Consider the following 19,787-nt stretch of genomic DNA (forward strand, 5'->3'; position numbering starts at 1 on the left):
CCTGCACCCAAACAAGTCGGTAAAAACACTCACAATGGGGGCGCAGAGGAAAATCATTCCCACGGACACCGAGCCTACCCATGCTGTGCAAAAGGAAGACAAAAAACAGTTAATGCATAGAACTGCCTCTCCTTCATCAGCTTCAATTCTTCTGCTGTTTTGAGGCAGTAGTACAGTGCAATACACAAAATACTACAAATTACAAAAAGAAATATAAATATTTTAAAAAATTAAATGAATAGTGCAAAAAGCGAGCCTAAAATATTGAGGCAGTGTTTTGTAGGTTGGTTCTTTGCTCATTCAGAAATCTGATGGCAGAGGGGAAGGTTAAAATATTGACTGTATGCTCTGACTAGGAGAAAAAGGGACCTGAGAAAAGCTTCTGAAAATTTCTGTATAGTACATAGCCAGGTCTACTGAAAAACAGATGGGTTGTGCAACAGGGTTATGTAGTTCTGTCAGAAGGCAAGGAGTTGTGGTGAAGGCAACACTAACTCAACTCGGAAGGAAAGGGATCAGGTGGAATTTGTCTTTGCTGGCTTCCAGAATCAATGCTCCTAGCTCCATAATGAAACCGTAGGCCTCCACTGGGTGGAAGTGTTCCCAATTCTGGCCCCACTCCCCACCTCAGTAAGGTGTACCTGACCAGCGGAGGCCACCCTGAGAGCAGTCTGAAATGGCTATTCCCATCACCGACCCCACGGGTCACTCAGAAGGATTCTGGGCTGGGCAGAATGGATAAAACTGGTTGGGCTGTGCTGTACACTACCCTCCCATTTTGGTCCCCATGTGCGCGGCCCACATCAGAAGCAGCGGCAACAGAGTGGGTCAAGACCATAAACACGAAATATTCTGCAGATGCTGGAAATCCAAAGCAACACACAAAATGCAGAGAAAACTCAGCATGTCAGTAGGCGTCTATGGAAAAGAATAACCAGTTGACGCTTGGGCTGAAGACGGGGAAGGAAGGGGGAGAACACTAGTCCAGCTGAGCAAGTTAAGCTTGTTGATCCAGAGTCAAGTTGCAGCTTTTGGCTCAGCTGCAAGTTTCCATCGGTATCTGGCGACAGGCTCCCTGAACAGAATGTTCAGTTTTGCATCCAGAAACACTCCGGGAAGCATGCAAACAAGAGTGTGCAAACAGAGTAAACATTAAGCCCAAATAAACGCCTCCCACAGACACACTGAAACAAAATGGCACCTGACAAAACCCACTGATGTGTCACATTGAGTTCAGAACTCACCACACACACAAACACACACCCCGCCCCCTTTGGCTGGGTTTTGTTAATACCGAGGTTGACCGAGGCTCAATCTGATTTTAGAAAGCTATAGTTTTTAAAGGGGAGGGGAAAAAGTGATGCAGCTGTAAAAGAAATGCCATAATAAAATACCTGAAATTCAGGTAGATTACAAATGAAGTTTGACAACTGTAGTGTTGCCAGAGCTCAGACCTTCTGCGCCAGATATTACCATCATCATGCGCCATGTCATATGACTTGGGCGATCATAGGTCTTTCATCTCATAAGTTCTAAGGAGCTATATAATGGGAAAATCCGATACAAGGCTCAGTTATCAGGCTCCAAGTAAGCCTGCACCCCCAGTCACCTTGAAGGACAAGGAAAGTGTGCATGGTAGAAGACGACCACCTGCAGATTCCTCATACGCTACCCTCACTCAGAAATGCATCCCTCTTCCATCACTAACCCCGGACACAAATCCTGCAACTCCCTCCCCAACCAATCTGCTGATGGATTTCAGGTCTGGGTTCCTCCTTCCACCAGTCAATGGTCTAACATATCTCCTGACATCCTGCCTTGGAGAAGCACCACCCAAATCAATGAAAAATGCTGGAATTGTAAAATAAAGAGAAGAAAAACTAAGCATTCAGCAGGTCAGGCAGCAACAACATGGCTGATGTTTCTAAGGTAGGAACAGTGCCTTGGATATGTCGGGGAGACTTTAAACTGGCAATATCTTAACTTGTCCGAAATTGAAGTAGAGACATTGCTCTTGGCAGAGGGGTGATGTCAAAGGTGACATCAAAGGTGATATCTCTGTGATATCCACGGGATCTGCATGTCTTATGCAGAGCAAGGTTGGTTCAGGTTCAATCTCAGCCATTGGTCTGGGTGATGGCCAGTGGAGCAGCTGATGCACTACTGTTTAGGTTTTTAAGCAACCAGCAGATTAACACTGATGCACCTCGGGGGTGTGTGCTTAGCCCACTGCTCTACTCTCTATATACACAAGACTGTGTGGCTAGGCATAGCTCAAATACCATCTATAAATTTGCTGATGATGCAACCATTGTTGGTAGAATCTCAGGTGGTGATGAGAGGACATACAGGATTGAGATATGCCAGCTAGTGGAGTGGTGCCACAGCAACAACCCGGCACTCAATGTCAGTAAGATGAAAGAGCTGGCTGTCAACTTCAGGAAGGGTAAGACGAAGGAACACATACCAATCCTCATAGAGGGATCAGAAGTCGAGAGAGTGAGCAGCTTCAAGTTCCTGGGTGTCAAGATCTCTGAGGATCTAACCTCGTCCCAACACATCAATGTAGTTATAAAGAAGGCAAGACAGTGACTATACTTCATTAGGAGTTTGAAGAGATTTGGTATGTCAACAAATACACACAAAAACTTCCACAGATGTACCATGGAGAGCATTCTGACAGGATGCATCACTGTCTGGTGTGGGGGGCTACTGCACAGGACCGAAAGAAGCTGCAAAGGTTTGTAAATTTAGTCAGCTCCATCTTGGGTACTAGCCTACAAAGTACCCAGGACATCTTCGAGAAGCGGTGTCTCAGAAAGGCAGCGTCCATATTAAGGACCTCCAGCACCCAGGACATGCCCTTTTCTCACTGTTACCATCAGATAGGATGTACAGAAGCCTGAAGGCACACACTCAGCGATTCAGGAACAGCTTCTTCCCCTCTGCCATCCGATTCCTAAATGGACATTGAATCTGTGAACACTCACTCATTTCTTTTTAAAATATACAGCATTTATGTTTTTTGCATTTTTCTAAATCTATTCAATATACGTAGTGTGATTTCTTGTTAATTATTTTTTTAATTTATTTATTTATTTATTTTTTCTCTTCTATATTATGTATTGCATTGAACTGCTGCTGCTAAGTTAACAAATTTCACGTCACATCCCGTTGATAAACCTGATTCTGAGATTCAGAAGTCGGTGCCAAGGTACACAAGCAAGTGAAAAAAAGCCTCTCACAGCTTTCCAAACAACCTTGCTTTCTGCAAAACCTTGGGCTCCGAGTCCACACATTTTAAAGTGCCAATCTACCTCAAGTAAAACTCAAGCCAATTAAAGGCTATTACCAAGTGCAAGGGTGAGAGACAGTGTTTGCATAAATGCTGCTGATTTAAAGGTGGAATATTGCTTCCATTTGAGGGGTGGAGGATGAAAGGAATAAACATTTGCATCTACAGAACATATTAACACAAGGAAGCAGTTTGCAATCTGCTCTTAAATACATCGGAACACAGGATAGACAGAACTTAAAAGCCACGTGTTGTGGACTGAATCATGGCCGTCCAAAACAAGTGCCCGTGTGTAAGAGAACCACTATCTGCTTTTCTGTCTGTTAACAGGATCAGATTCATAACTCCACTTATGGAATTTCATGGAAATCAACAACAGTCATTGCTCATACAAGAAATGAGAACTGGACAGATTCTTAAATCAGCACAAAAGTGGGTTCAATGTCCATCATTACTCCAGATGATCTCATTTGCTGGATTTAAATTATCCAAATTTTTTGTGCTACTATTTGGACTTTTAACCCTGGATTTTTAACCCCGAGTTCTGGATTATTGGTCCAGTGTCACAACAATCAGAAACTGGCAAATCTACTTCATATGCACAGTAAGACTTTTCTATCATATTACTAAAACACTACCAGTTTAAATTCCCAGATTCTAGTCTTTTGCAGGTTACAAACATCTGACACATGGACACCCACACAGTCACCAGGAGAACATATGAATTCCCTGCAGATGCCACTGGAGGCCAGGATTGAACTTGGGTCACTAGAGCTCAGTTAGATGTGTTACTGTTAACTTTTTTTTGGAAAAAACCCTCCTTGTTGAACTGAAAGCAGCATGACAGGTGGGGACACTTACACACGTGTACAAATGTCGCAGTTAGTGGGGCGCTAGTTCAGATCAGAGCCGGCTGGTGGCGTAGTGGCATCAGCGCCGGACTTCGGAGCGAAGGCTCCCGAGTTCGAATCCAGCCGGCTGCCTTGCACGCTTTCCATCAGTGCTGGGTTGAGCGTCGAGCTAGCAACTCAGCCTTGTAAAAATAAGAAAGCCTGGTCATGACAACGTCCCGATGACGCCACTCGGAGTTAAGGGCTTTCTTCTTCTTTTATTTCAGATCAGGGCACTCTGGAGTTCAGAGTTTAATTCCGGCTCCGTCCTGTAAAGAGTATGTACCCCGTGGAACGCTTGGGTTCCTCCCCGCCATGGGTTCCTCCCACAGCCCAAAGACGTACTGGGTAGGTTAACTGGTCACTGTAAACTGTCCTGTGATTGGCTAGGGTTGATCAGGGCTGCCTGAGGGAGCGGCTCCAAGGGCCCACTCCACCTTAAATAAAATAAAATATGGAAGAGGAACTAAAGAGAATATTACAATATATTCCAGATTGTTCAGGGTTCACAACTACTCTGGGATGGAATTATGCAATAGGATCTGCATATTCGAAGAGGTTACAAGTGGTATTGTTAATTTATACAAAAAATGTACTGACTTGATGCAATTGGCAACATAATTGGTTTATTGTTGTCGCACACCGAGTGAAGAGCATTTGCTTGCGTGCCAGCCAGACCGATCGCTTCTAACACAAGTGCCCAAGTGGCAGCACAAAGGGAAATGCAGTAGCAGAGTGCAGAATATAGCGTTAGTTACCATGGAAATGCAATGCAGGTAAGTAAATAAATAAAGTACCAGGCAGACTGAGAAATCGAGTTTGTCTTTACTGTGTACAAGGTCCATTCAAATGTGTAGACTGAGCAGCACAATGAAAGCCATATGATCATTTTTCTTAAATTTGAAGGTCGTTTTTTAAAAAAGATATCAATTCATGAAAACAGGCCTTAATATCAGAGGGTCTAGATTTGACTGAGCTCTGCCCTCCTCTCTAGAGGGTCCCAATTCCCCTCTGAGGGCAGAGCAGTATGGCTGAAACTACCCAACATTTAAGTGCTTAGTAAGTAGTCAGCCACTTGGTTATCTGCTTTTACCTGTGAACAGAAATCGTTATCAAATCCATTACAGACTTTGCCCATCTATTGAGATTTGATACAAATTACGTGGCCTACACTCGAAACAAGGCTCATATATCCTATCCAGAGATTATAGAACCCATTTGTTGGCAAGATAACTGAGCTCCAAATTACTTTATTGTGCTGACATAACTTTCACTTTGCCACCAGTTACTCTAACACATTTACAGTAATCCTGGCTATGCTGCACAATGCTTCATGATTGTTAGAGCAATTTTTGGGAGGGGTTAGCAGGTATGGCAAATAATTTCAGCAACTGACTTCAGCCACCACCAACTGTGGGTTAAATCGAAAATGCATCTCTGAGCAATGGGTTCAATACAACTGTGAACCAAGTTAATTGGAAGATACTACAGTTAATTGAAAGACCCGACAATGCTGATTTTAATTTGTTATTTGGGTGTCTGCGGTGTAGGTGCAAAGTTTGTGTGTACTTGAAAGGACCATTGTGGATGCATTGTAAATATGGAATTGTCCTTTGATCTTCAGCACATAAAATATTGTTTCCTGACGAAGGGTCTCGGCCCGAAACGTTGACTGTACCTCTTCCTATAGATGCTGCCTGGCCTGTTGCGTTCACCAGCAACTTTTATGCGTGTTGCTTGAAATTCCAGCATCTGCAGATTTCCTTGTGTTTGCGTTTTTAAATGTTGTGTAGCGTTGGTTTAAGCAGACATCATGGTCTTTCTCATGGACTCCAAAAGGTTCTCAGCTTATTTGAGAGCATGGTGCATTGATTACTTTTCATAACTACCAACCACATCTCTCCAATGACTTTGTTCACCCGACAAGAGTGATGCTTTCCAGTGTGACCCGTCCCAGCCAAACAAACGTTCCTTAGTAGTAAATAAATGCAAATACTTCAAGTGTCCAAGCTGGCGGCACCCAACATCATGGAGAAATCTCCAGGGGAAGGTGTATGCACCCAAAGAGAGATTTGGCAGATTCCATCATTTCCAACAAGGGATGATGTGAGACACTGACATTCGTGCAGACTCAAGTTTTCCCTGCTAGTCCTAGCAATGCCCCTCACATACTTTTGTAGGCTGTGATGCGGTCTAAGACCATAAGACACAGGAGCAGAAATAGGCCGTTCAGCCCATCGAATCTGCTCCGCCATTTCATCATGGCTGATCCCGGATCCCATTCAACCTCACACACCTGCCCTCTCATCATATCCCTTGATGCCCCGACCAGTCAGGGATTTATCAGCTTCCGCTTTAAATGTAACCATGGACTTGGCCTCAACTGCAGTCTAAGGCAGAGCATTCCACGGATCACCACTCTTTGGCTAAAAAACAAAATCTTCCTTACTTCTGTTCGAAAAGGTGGCACCTCAGTTCTGAGGCTGTGTCCTCTAGTTCCAGATACCCCCACCGGAGGAAACATCCTCTCCACGTCCACCTTATCTAGACCTCTCAACTTTCGGTAGGTTTCAATGAGATTCCCCCGGCATTCCTTTAAATTCCAGTGAGTACAGGCCCAAAGCTGCCAAACACACACACCTCATAGGTGCGTTAACACCCCTTCATTCCCGGAATCATCCTCATGAACCTCCTCTGGACTCTCTCCAGCAACAGTACATCCTTTCTGAGATAAGGGGCCCAAAATTATTGACAATATTCCAAGTGCAGCCTAGTCTTAAAAAGCTTCATCATTATCTCCTGCTATTTATATTCTGTTCCCCCTGAAATAAATGCCAACATTGCATTTGCCTCCTTTACCACAGACTCAACCTGTGAATTAACCTGCTGGGAGTCTTGCACAAGGACTTTTGATGTTTGAATTTTCACCCCATTTAGATAATAGTCTGCACTATGGTTCCTTTTACCAAAATGCATTATCATATGTTTCCCAATACTGTATTCCATCTGCCACATTTTGTCCATTCTTCCAACTTGTCCAAGTCCATCACACTGCATCCACAGCACTACCCATCTTCGAATCATCCACAAACTCTGCCAGTCATCAATTCCATTTTCTAACAATGCGAAAAGTACTGACCCCTGAGAAACACCACTGGTTACTGGGAGCCAACCAGAAAAGACCCCTTTTATTCTCACTTGCTGCCTGTTGGCTACATCACAGCACTGAGTGACCACAGCACTCGCTCAGCCCCACACAGCTCAAGTTCTTGCGAGTATTCATGACACAGGAGATACGGCTGCATCCGCAGAGGACGGGGATACAAGCCAGGGTGGCTCTCAAAAACACGGCTGGCACAAACTTACTTCAGATTCCAGGGCTAAGAGCACCGTCGTGCACCTCTCTCTGGGGATGCCAGCACATTGCAACAGTGTCAACAGTTCATCGTATTTGTCTGTGGAACATTCAGTGGGCATTAATGGCACTTATTAAAAATGAAAAAAAAAAATCACCTAATCATAGGATAATCTACCAACTGGTAGCTCTTTGGATCGTGGGAGGAAATCGGCGTGCCCAGAGGAAACCCATCGCAACAAGCCCTGGATATTTGAACTACTGTACAGATTACGCTTTCCTACAGTGCACCAACTTTGCAAATGGAAATTTGCTGGCTGGAAAACCAGCCATGAACAGAGCACGTTTGGAAAAGTTTACATGTTTGAGCCGCATAATATTTTACATTCCATTATAAAACTATCCTCCAGGACAATTGATATTGTCACAGAGATAAGTTTTTGCTTTACATGCAGATCATGCAACCCATAATCATTGCAAATCATAGTTAGGCTGAGTTAGCACAAACGGAACGCAGAATAGAATGTAGTTAGAGAAAGTAGACTTGTGTTGGAAAAATAGTGGAACTTTTTATTAGGGGAAATTAAGGGAGAGAACACAGACAATAGCATGAGAAGCGCATCATTCCAGTGTGAAACCTGCATTAGGATAGAAGACTTGCATTTATGTATTAGTAATGCCAACCTGAGGCATTGTAAAGCTTAGCAGAGAGGTCAAAGGGTAATTAGCAACATGTATTGGGAAGCTAGTGCAAGCTTATGGGCTTACTGAATTCCCTCCGTGCTAAAACTTCTTTTCTTTTTAAATCTTTTTATTAATTTTCCAAAATGATAAACAGAATAACAATATTGATACAAAGAGATTTGGAATTATCTTATTGCTGATAAACATGTACAAAAAAGACTTCAAATAATACAGGTGTAATAGACTTCCAAACTCTTAATATAGTTAATCATAAAGAAAAAAGAAATAAAAAGAAGAATATTCCAAAGAAAAACAAAAAATAAAACTAAATACTAAACCCAAAAAGAAAGGAAACGGAACAAAACAAGGCTGGACCAATATCTTAAATCGATTACATTCAATAATGTCGTCAACTCCACTCCTCTATTCATATATTTTAAGTTAATAAGAAGGATTAGGAAAAGGTCAAGTTACATCATATGGAAATGTTGAATAAATGGCTTCCAAGTCTCTTCAAATTTAACCGAAGGACCAAAAATGACACTTCTTAACTTTTTCTAAATTTAAACATGATGTAGTTTGGGAAGTGCCAAAACTTCTTTGGCTTGCACAGAAGGCTACGGAGCAATAAAGGCAATTAGGTCGACAGTACATCACTCAAGTAGACAATGCCTTTTGTGCAACTTGAGTTACAAGGGCTGAGTACAGCGCAGATTCCTAAACCATCAGAGTCTGGAACCAAGTGTACAGCACACAAGTGCTGATCTGGCAGATAAAACTCTCACACAAAACCCATACTCTGCTGCCGGGGAAAACAAGAAATCATTGCCCACGGACAATTTTTTTTTAAAACTGCTTTTTAAATAGAGGCACGAGGCACACAGCAGCAGGCCTGATGTTTTGCAGTCTCCTGATGTTACCATGGCAACTCAAGGAAAGCCACGCTTCCACGCTGTTCAGTAATTGCAAGCGTCTGTCCGTGTTAGCTATCTACGTATGGCTGTGGAGGGGTGGGGGGGGTGTTTCCACCTCATCTAGCTCAATGACAACACTCAAGGTGTGAAAGTTCCACCTTCGCCTGTTGCTTGACTCCTTCTCTCCTTTCACCACCTTATTGCCTTCAAAAGCCATTTTGACCACTCTCCACCTCAGATTCATTTCGTGGCCTCCAAGACGGCCAGTGCACGGAGCAATTCCTTGTCTCCGCCGTTCCCTCCGCTCCCATCACGTCCCATGTCAGCCCTCCCTTCACATCTACCCCTCCTCAAACTGACCACTCCCATCACCCTCCTCCACCATCACAAACCTCCTCAAACTGACCCTGAACTCTCATCACCCTCCTCCACCACATCCCTTCTTCCTCCCCTGTCCCCTCCATTCCCAACCTCCCTCAGCCCTCACCCAATCCCAGCCCCTCCTCTTCCACTCCGTTCCTCAGGGAGTTGACAATTCCCCTCTCATAACCTCTCACTGCAACTCTTGTCCCCTCCTCTTATCAACCTCCTTTCACCCACTGTCCGCATCAACTGAACCATTTCAAACATCCACCCAGAACACAAGGGATGGCAAGTCCTAACCAACTAAGATACACTGGGTCTATTGTTCACGGTTAGATGACAGGGGTTCCCCAACCTGGAGGCCACAGACCCTCCCCCCCCCCAGTTAATGGAAGGGGTCAATGTATAAAACTTCAGGAACCCCTGGTTTAAGAGGAAAATGGAATGGCTCCCAGGACCTACGATTTAATCAATACTAGGAAATTTGCATCTTCAAATCGGACAGCCAGGACCCTCTTGAGGCTTCCTGAGCAAGGTATGGTTCCACCCTGAACAGACATCTCTCAGTGACCGCATTCAGGAGAAAGTGAGCAAGGACAGTCCAAAGCAACAGTTTGGAGATAGCTACTTCCATACAAAGGAGGCTACTTTGGCCCATCAATTCTGTGCTGACTCATAGGGTCGTTCACTCGTTTTCCTGCAACCTACACCCCCTCACCACACACATCAGCTCCTCATGGTTTCTCCCAACCTCCCACAGACGTTGAGGGTATGTAGATAAACTAGCCATTGCAAACTGCCCCTTGCACTAGAATCTGGGTTGGTTGCTGGGGCAGAGAATAAAGGAGATCGAATTGCAGTGAGTGTAACGGGTGGTGGTACAGACTCAGGGGGCTAGAAGGTCTGTTTCTGAGTTGTATGATTGGGACTCTCGGTTGAAACTGGGGGCAACACAGATTCATGGGACCAGTAGATGCATCAACTCAGCTAATCACAGGGCTGAAAAGGGAAGAGAAAGGGTGACTGAAAGGCATAAAAGGGTGGAGTCTGTTGAAGTTGAAACATTCTCCTGAAATAAAACTAAGGCAGAGCACAGGGGGTGGCGGTTTAGAAATTAATGCACAATTCCTTCACATTACTGTGCATCAGTTTCGTACATCTGTGCACATTCATATCAACCTTAAATGGGAGGTAAATGTGTGGAGACGTCCGACAACAGACACAAGCACATCCATAGAACTGAAACAGCTACAGAGCAGAGTCCTACTCTCCAAGGGCTGTACACCAGCCAAGGTGATCTGGACCAGGATTCAATGGTCTCTTGAGTTTGCCCCAACCAACAGACCGATAAACATAAAAGAGGACTGCGTGTCCTCATAATCTAATCTAATCTAATCTAAAAGGCCAAACATTCAGAGGACACAGCGCACTGACGATGTCTCCTTGCGTGGTGACGAAACGTTTGCAAGTAAATTGCCAAGATCGGAGAATAACTCAACTAACGACCACCTGAGATACACATCTTCCGAATTATTTTCAGTGTCCAGGTTTGTCGGTTACCTTTTCTGAATTCCAGAGCTAAAACCTTTCCTAAGCCAATATTTAAAACAAAGAACGGGTGATCTTGACATGTTAACCCAAGGACTGAATTGTGACATCCTAATAGCTGATGAGAAGACTGACATGGGCAAGCAGGGTGTAGTGCAGTTTCCAATTGAAGGACAGGCAGTTCTGCAAATAATTTGCAGCTCTGCAGTCCTTGCGGGGGCGGGGGGGCAGAGGAGAAAGGGGCGGGGGGGCAAAAGAGAAGGGGACGTGGGAAGGGATGGGCATGCACATCTCATGCCAACTTGATTCTGGAGCCATGGGCTGGTTTAATCTATAAACAGACTTCCTTCTTGTTATCATGTTGGTCAAAGTCCCGGGGACACTGTTTACCAGTATCACTGCTCCACATTCAGACCAAAAGACATCAAATTTAAGTGATCCTTTTGAGTTTCCATCCAGCTTAAAGTTCCCATTTCAAGAGTATCCTTCACCACATGTTACAAAAGCACTTAAAGAAATGTTCGATGCAAGGATGGTTTATTACAGAGACAGTTAATAGGACTAACTGAAAATCTGTTGCTGTTACTTATTAATATATCAGTGGAAGTTTCCAACAATCTCAGATTTATTACCTGTGTGCTGGTTCAACTATTGACATCCTTGCCAATATATCTAAAGCAGTTCCTCAATTTCAACCCACTTGGACTTTACCGCAATGCCAGACATAGTTAAGTAAGAGCTAACCTTAAAGAAAGTAGAAGCAGGAGTTGGCCGTTTGGTTCTTTGGACCCGTTTCATCAATGACCATCCACTCAGTGGTCTGAGTCAGGCTCAGGCACCCACTTACCCATCACTGTGAATCAAATTTGCCTCCTGCCACCCCCTACCCATCCCCCATCTGAAATACAGGTCCTCTAGAGTTTTATATTTCTACCCAGGTGGCGTAGTGGCATCAGTGCCGGACTTCGGGACGAAAGGTCCAGAGTTCGAATCCAGCCGGCTCCCCTGCACACTTTCCATCCGTGCTGGGTTACGAGCTGGTGATCTCTTTGGAAACTCACCCGGCAGAAGGCAATGGCAAACCACTGCTGTAACTTGCCTCGTACACAGTTCCCCACCACCCCCCCACCCCCGACTGCGTCAGAGAGGCATGGAGGGAAATCGTCCACTAACCAGAGAAACTCCGAATGCGATGTACCTTTCCTTTCCTTTACCCAGGGATAAAGATTGACCAATGCCTGCAAGGTTGACCATCAAATTGTGAGGTGTTGCACCTTGGTTCTTTTAAGGGCAAGGTCCTTAGAAGTGTTGCTGAGCAGAGAGATCTTGGGGTCCAAGATCACAGCTCTTTGAAAGTGGCTACACGAGTTGATAAGGTGCTTACGAAGGCTTATGGAATGCTTACTTCTATTAGTCGATCATTGAGCTCAAAAGTCAGAGGTTGTGTTGCAACTTTACAAAACTCTGGTTAGGCCACATCTGCAGTATTGCACATAGTTCTAGCCGCCCCACTATAGGGCAGATGTTGAGGCTTTGGAGAGGGTGCAGAAGAGGTTGACCAGGATGCTGCCTGGCTTGGAGAGCATGTGTTATCACGAGAGGCTGGACAAACTTGGGTTGTTTTCTCGGATCAGCAAAGGCTGAGGGGAGATCTGATAGAGGTGTACGAGGCATAGACAGATGTAACTGATCCTAGGATTGAAGATGAGAGGGGGTAGGATCAAAGGGGATGTGAGGGGCAAGTTTTTTTTAATACTCAGAGAGGGGTGGACACCTGGAATGCACTGCCTGGTATGGTGGTAGAGGCAAATACATTAGAGGCTTTTGAGACACATTTAGATGGGCAAATGGATGTGAGGAAGGTGGAGGAATATGGACCTTGTGCAGATAGAAGGGAGTTGTGTTTGGGTGTTTTTGATTTGTTTTTTAGTTGGCTTAGCACAACACTGTGGGCTGAATGGCCTGTTCTATCAGGTCTCAGCTCACCCCGCAGCACCCTGGTTATCCTAGCCTGTACCCTTTCCAAAGCCTCCATATCCCATTTATAAAGGGGTCACCAGAATGAGACAGTACACTATTATCGGGTCAGGAGGGTGAGAGATGACTTTGAAGGAAGTATATAAAATCATGGAGTGTAGATAAGGTGAATGGTCACAGTCTGTTACCCCAGGGCAAGGGAGTCTGAATAAGAGGTTTAACGTGAGAGGAAATAAATTTTAAAAATTCATGCAGAATGTTGCTATCAAGTCTGAACTTCCAGAGTTCAATTAAAACATGTGGACAGGTACATGAATATGAGGTTTAGAGGGTACTGGCTCAGGAATTCATCTTGGTCGGAATGAACAGGTTGGGTAACAGGGCCAGTTTCCAACTCTTATTACATGCCGTGATTTAGTGTGGCAATTTGATCACCTTTACTTTATACTTTATTGTCGCCAAACAATTGATACCAGAATGTACAATCATCACAGCGATATTTGATTAGCGGCAAGCAGGAGGTCACGGTGTCAAAAGTAGCGTCGCGTTGGACGGAGGAAACAGGTGAGGTCCTCTGTGACTGCTTTGAATCGGTGGACTGGTTAGTATTCGAAGACTAATTAGTTAAGTAATATATCACATAAATAATTATCATGACTATCATGCTAAAAATAAGCCTTGCTCAAACAAAAGAGCAATCTGATTTGTGCATCTACATACAAGCAAATTGGAAACCTGGCCTGGTTCAGTGTTCAGACTGTACCCAATAATAAGTGATCACTGGGCTGCTTCTGTGGGACAGAATATTCTGATATCCCTGCAAAGGGTCAATCGGGGATTTGTTTAAAATGCTGAAAGACTAAAGGCTGCAGGAGCTGGAATCTGGAATAAAACAAGATACTGCTGGAACTCAGCATTTAGGGAGGGAAGTGAACAGTTCGTATGAAAAACACGTTTCATTTGGTCTGAGAGAACAGGAGAGTGTGCTGGTATACAGAGGTGAGGGCGGCTTTAGGGCTATTGATGAGAAGTAATAAGTGGGTCCCGGTGAGGAGGTGATTGGCCGAAAGAGTCAGGTGGGGAAGGAAAGTTAACCTACGAGCTGGTACATCTTTGGACTATGAATAGAAAATGGAGAGCCCGGAGGAAACCCACGCATTCCACGGGGAGAACGCACAAACTCCTTGCAGAGGATGCTGGGATTGAACTCCGAACTCCAACACCCCAAGCTGCAATAGCGCCACGCTAACTGCTACACTACCGTGGCTCTCCAAACTGTAGTTCCGATGAGGTACAAAAGAAATTTTTTTTTTGGGTCATGAATGAGGCAATTTTGCAGAAATATATTCCTGTTCTGCCTGTGATCCTAAACGTTAATTGCAAACATTGAGATTTTGCCCCCTCCAAACTGGTTGCTAGGTTTCTTAACCTTTTGAAGAGTGTCATTTGCTGTGACACACTGGAATGTCCCAGAAGGCATGAAGTCTTTATTACCAATGTCATTAGCCCTTCAAGCCTGCTTTCCTCTGTCATTGTCATTGGCTTCAATAGTACCTTCCTGCATGATTTCTCCACCGTCCAAAAATGTGTATTTTCACTGAAGGTTCATTCTACCTCTACAGTTTTCTGGGATGAAACTATACACCCTTGGAGAGGAGATGTTCCTTCTCACTTAAATAAGTGACCTTATTTCCCATAAAACAAAAAGATACTTTACAGCATCCATCTTGTCTAGCTCCCACAAAATCTTCTGTTTCAATGAAATCATTTCATTCTTCTACTGACACAATCCACTGAACCTTTCCTCAGGAGCCAAAACACCTTCCGATCAGGAATTACTGGGGGGGGGGGGGGCAGAGGGAGAAAAACCGAGTGGATCCTCTCGGCACCGACTCCAAGGTGAGTGAGGGGGTTGACAACGTACCCAGCTCTCCGACAGTAGTCTCAGCAAATACATCTAGCAAGACTTCACTTTGTGAACACTGCTCTTGCAGAAGGAACCAGGGGTACAAAAATAGCTCTGGAAAACGTTTTCAGCTACAGTAAATGGCTTTAAAAAAACATTTTGACAACATTCCTCATTGTAAGCCAGTGAGAGTATGGTGGCTAACAGTAGTTGAGCAACAGGTGGTGGAGTGCCATCTGAACTAGTCTGGTGCTTGGTGGCTCAGGTGCCTTGGAACTTATACAGATCCAGCGACCGCTACCTTGTGCTTCTGCTACATACAATTAGAACAGTAAGTTGGAAACGTAAAAGAAAAAAAAGACAACGCCCAAGACCTTAAAACTCTTCCTTTTCTCACCGATGTGGCCTCACCAGCTGAATATTTCCAGCGCAATAGTTTTATTCTTGACTTCCTGCCGCTGTAGATTCTTTTGACCACTGATGAAACACAACTGAATTTTCTTCAGTTTCTCCTCAAGGTGATTGACGTGAGTGGTGCAAGAGAAACTGTTGTTCTTGTGATTAATTAAGCCAATTGTGGGGCTTTTAACTGAGGTACACAAATTTGGAAGGAGAACCTAAAATTCTGCCCTTCTTGATAAGTTAGATATTCTGTTGCAGAAAGGGCAGCGTTTTAGAGACAACTTGTGGAATGCTCTTGGGCCTATAAGATAAGAGTTCTGACAATGCTCTAAATGTAGGTTTGAATCCAGTATACCAGAACCACTCCCACTTCTGGAGCAAGAGATGGAAACAGTCAAATTTACTGCAAAATAAGAAACCTGTTTTGAATAGTCCTTTATCACGTCCTCATGATGTTCTCAAGCTATGAATGAAACATTATCAGTCTACAGCGGTTTTGTGAGCCGTACCTTCCCTGACAAAGGCCCGCTTCAGGGATCTAGTGTCACACCAGAGCTGCCTTTTCTTTACAACATATTTTCTTTCACAAGGCCATCCATTCCACATTGTACCTTTCCTCACTTACCTACACTGAGGAGTAATTTACAGCAGTCATTAACCAACTAGCAAGTTTTTCAGATGAAACCCACATGGTCACAGAAGCGCAAACAGGAGGAAATCGGCAGATGCTGGAATTTCAAGCAACACACACAAAAAATGCTGGTGAACGCAGCAGGCCAGTCAGCCTGCTGGGGTGATAGCCGACTCACAGGTGATAGGGGTCCCACTTTCAAATCTCTTACTATCTCTTCTTTCAGTTAGTCCTGACGAAGGGTCTCGGCCCAAAACGTCGACTGTACCTCTTCCTGGAGATGCTGCCTGGCCAGCTGCGTTCACCAGCATGTTTTGTGTGTGTTGCTGGTCACAGAAGAACCTGCATACCCCACAAAGAGAACCCAGGGTCAGGATCAAACATAGCTGAGCTGCACATGTCACCCCAGACGGGCTACACCAACTCCTGGTTCTTATTCAAATTTTACTGGCTCTATTTAAATTATTTAAAAGCTTGCAAAAGCCAGTAAGATTTTTGAAGGTGAAGACTCTAGCCCGGAAAGTGATAGTTGTTCAAAGAAAATCATAATTACAACTTTGCGTCCATCTTTTGTGTTATTTAATGCCTTTACAGCAGATGCACCTGTCCCATCCCAAATATCTACAGGTGATGATTAATTTCAGCAATTTTATGTGGTGTTACGGTTATTAAAACAGATGGTCATTAAAAATAGTCATTGACAAAGATCCAAGCTTACATTTAATGTGAAAATGAACAGGTGACAACCCCACCGAAAGGACAGCACCAGCTGTATTTCTGAACTTGGGAACAACCCACACTTAGAGTTCTCTGCTGTGATCCAGGCTGCAGTTTACATATCGCGCCAAAGCAGATATCAAGCGAGCACGCCATGGATTGTGTGACAGGATTAAACAAGAAATGGGCCACCTTGGCACCTCCCACATCCTTGCCAGGGACTTCAAACCAGGCTAGCTTGAAGAAAACTCTGCCCAACTACCATCAGTACATCCTCTGCAGAGGATCCAGAACACTTGGCCACCATCAAAAGAATACCTGCTGTTCTATTCCTCAACTGCATTTTGGGAAATCTGATCATTTGGTTGGCCTCTTCCTACCTGCATGTAGGCAGACCAAAGAGAAGGGCACTGGAGCCAAGGATATCAAAGAAGTGGTCAAGTCAAGGAAGACAGAGGAGCAACTATGGGTTTGCTAGGAGTCAGTAGACTGAGACACATTCAAGGACTCTGACGACCTGAATGAATATGTAACGGTTGTTACAGACTTTATAAAAACAGTTGTGGACAAGTGTGTCAACACACAAAAGCATTCAGTCTTTCCCCAACCAGAAGTTCTGGATGAAACAAGAGATTCACAATCTGCTGAGGTCCAGGTCAGTGGCATTCGAGACCTGCGATCCAGGAAAGTACCAGAGGTCCAGATATGACCTCCAGAAGGCCATCTCATGTGCCAAGTGACAATTCCCCTCTCATTTCAGATCATTAAAAGTATTGATTCAAAAAAAAGCACATTAGCTTCTTCATAGAGACCACTAAAAAAAAAGATGTAATTACATTTACCCCCTATAGTAAGTATACCCTCACAGCGGACATCACAAACTACAATATCAAAAATGCATCTTCATGTACTTGATGGCCTATAGTGGCACTGGGTTAAGTATTGTGTTGCTTGTTATATGGCTTTCAAATCCCTCTGTGGTTTTTCTCCTCCCCGTGTTTACAAACCATCAAGAGGGTTGACCTCCTGAAAGGTCCCAGTCCTTTCGTCACCAGTGGCCAAAGTACAACGTAGATTTACTACTTCCAGAACTAGCTTTTAGCTTTGTTACTTTTGCAACTGATTTCAAACATGGTACAATTAAGCACCCACATACACTTACAGATAGATACACTACATATTCAGATGTCACCATATACAACCCAAAGATTTAATTTTTTTGTGGGCATTCAAGTAAATACAAAAAGAAACACAAAAGAGACGATCAAAAACTGCTCAACCGTTTGTGCAAATGCAAAAAGTAAACAAACCAAAAATAACAACAACAAATAAATAATAAACAGAAAACACGAGTCCTTGGTAGTGTGGAGTCATTGTGTGTGGAATCAGTTCAGAGTTGGAGGTGAGTGAAGTTATATACTCTGGTTCAAGGAGTAACAACTATTCCAGAACCTGGTGGTGTAAATCCTGAGGCTCCTGTACCACTTTCCTGATGGCAGCAGTGAATAGGGTCCTGGATCATGGGTGCTGCTTTCTCACAACAGTGAATAGGGTCCTGGATCATGGGTGCTGCTTTCTCACAACAGTGAATAGGGTCCTGGATCATGGGTGCTGCTTTCTCACAACAGCACCGCTTGTAGATATGCTCAGTGGTAGGGAGGGCTTCACCTGTCATGGAATGGGCTGTATCCTACTTTTTGTAGTATTTTCCCTTCTAGGGGATTGGGTTTTTTCCCCATACGAATCAAATCACATGTTCTACCATGCAGTGGTGTTTCCCTTCCCACCCATAGGCTTCCAAGGCATCGATTCCCCCACAGCAGATGCCTTAAAGCACTGGAGAGGTGCTGGCAATTCTGCATCCGTAGAATCTCCACTGGCCAGAAACATGAAAGCAATGTCAGTGCTCTCCCCCAGCACAATGTCCTCATTAATGAGGACCCAATTACTTCAGCAGACTTCACAAATCATTTGTATGCCTGAATTCTCAAGAGACTAATGGCAAATTACCAGATGCATTGAAGAAACAAATACATTCTCAAGTCATCTCCGACCTTGAGGGACTACCCGAGAAGAAAGGGTGAAATGGGGGTGGGGGGGAGGAGGAGGGAGGTTGAGGAAGGGGGAATAGGATGGTCTGGAAGGTCAGGAATTGGAGGACCAGTCTATAGAACTGGAAAAGATGCATACGAGCAGGACGAGCAGGAGCAAGGCAGCAGAGGGATGTGAAATGGCAGAATGCTACAAGTTCATCATTTGCAACACAAACAGCCCAAAACATCGACTGTTTATTCAGCTCCATAGATGCTACCCGAGCTGCTGAGTTCCTCCAGCACTGTGTGTGTTACTCAGGATTCCCAGTATCTGCAGAACCTCGTGTGTTTATGTTTATCATTTGCAATGTATAGATGGCAATTGAGGAGTAGACTTGAGGAGAGTACGTCACTGACTGAAGAATATCTCCCAGATGTAGAGCTCAATTCTAAATCAGTAAATTTCAAAAAATAATTCAATTAATCTGAAAATTAATGGACAAACACCAGAAATATTTCTGTAACATTTTAACATTGATGAGACCTTGTTTCAACTTGTACATCTGTCAAGGGGGTTTATGCTGGGCTCTTTGAATGTCAAATAAATCATAGCCTTTGAGGAACAAATAATTTACTTTACTTAATTTACCATATTAATTTAGAAAGCGATACTTGAAAGTAACATGTTTGAAAACAGTTACAAAACTAAAAACAATTGTGGAAGAAAGCAAGTCTGAATGAAGGTGGAAACCATAAATACTTCACTGCAGTCCCCCACAAAACCTTGGCATGACTCCATGCAACTTTAACCTGCTTTTTTTTCTATTACACCATAAGACACAGGAGTACAATTAAACCATTCAGCCCAGAAGCCGACCCCCCATTCAATTATGGCGATTCCCCTCCCCCAAACATCTTTTGCCCACCTTCTCCCCATAACCCTAAAACCTTTTTATCAATCAAGAATCTATCAATCTCTGCCTTAAATATACCCTCCACTACCCTCTGCGGCTACAAGTTCCATAGTTTCACCACCCTCTGTCTAAAGAAATTACTCCCCATCTGAATTTTG

General features: G+C 44.0%; 1 protein-coding gene across 1 annotated transcript in view; it reads right to left on the reverse strand.

The window, feature by feature from the left end:
- LOC134342516 (monocarboxylate transporter 10-like) overlaps positions 1-19,787 on the reverse strand; it is a 90,514-nt gene that overhangs the window by 40,852 nt on the left and 29,875 nt on the right. Inside the window, exon 2 of the mRNA XM_063040753.1 lies at positions 1-83. This exon is cut by the window's left edge and continues 62 nt beyond it. Within this exon, the coding sequence (XP_062896823.1) occupies positions 1-83 (83 nt within the window). The remainder of the gene's footprint in view (positions 84-19,787) is intronic.

Source organism: Mobula hypostoma, chromosome 2, assembly GCF_963921235.1.
Source record: "Mobula hypostoma chromosome 2, sMobHyp1.1, whole genome shotgun sequence".
NCBI lineage: Eukaryota > Metazoa > Chordata > Chondrichthyes > Myliobatiformes > Myliobatidae > Mobula > Mobula hypostoma.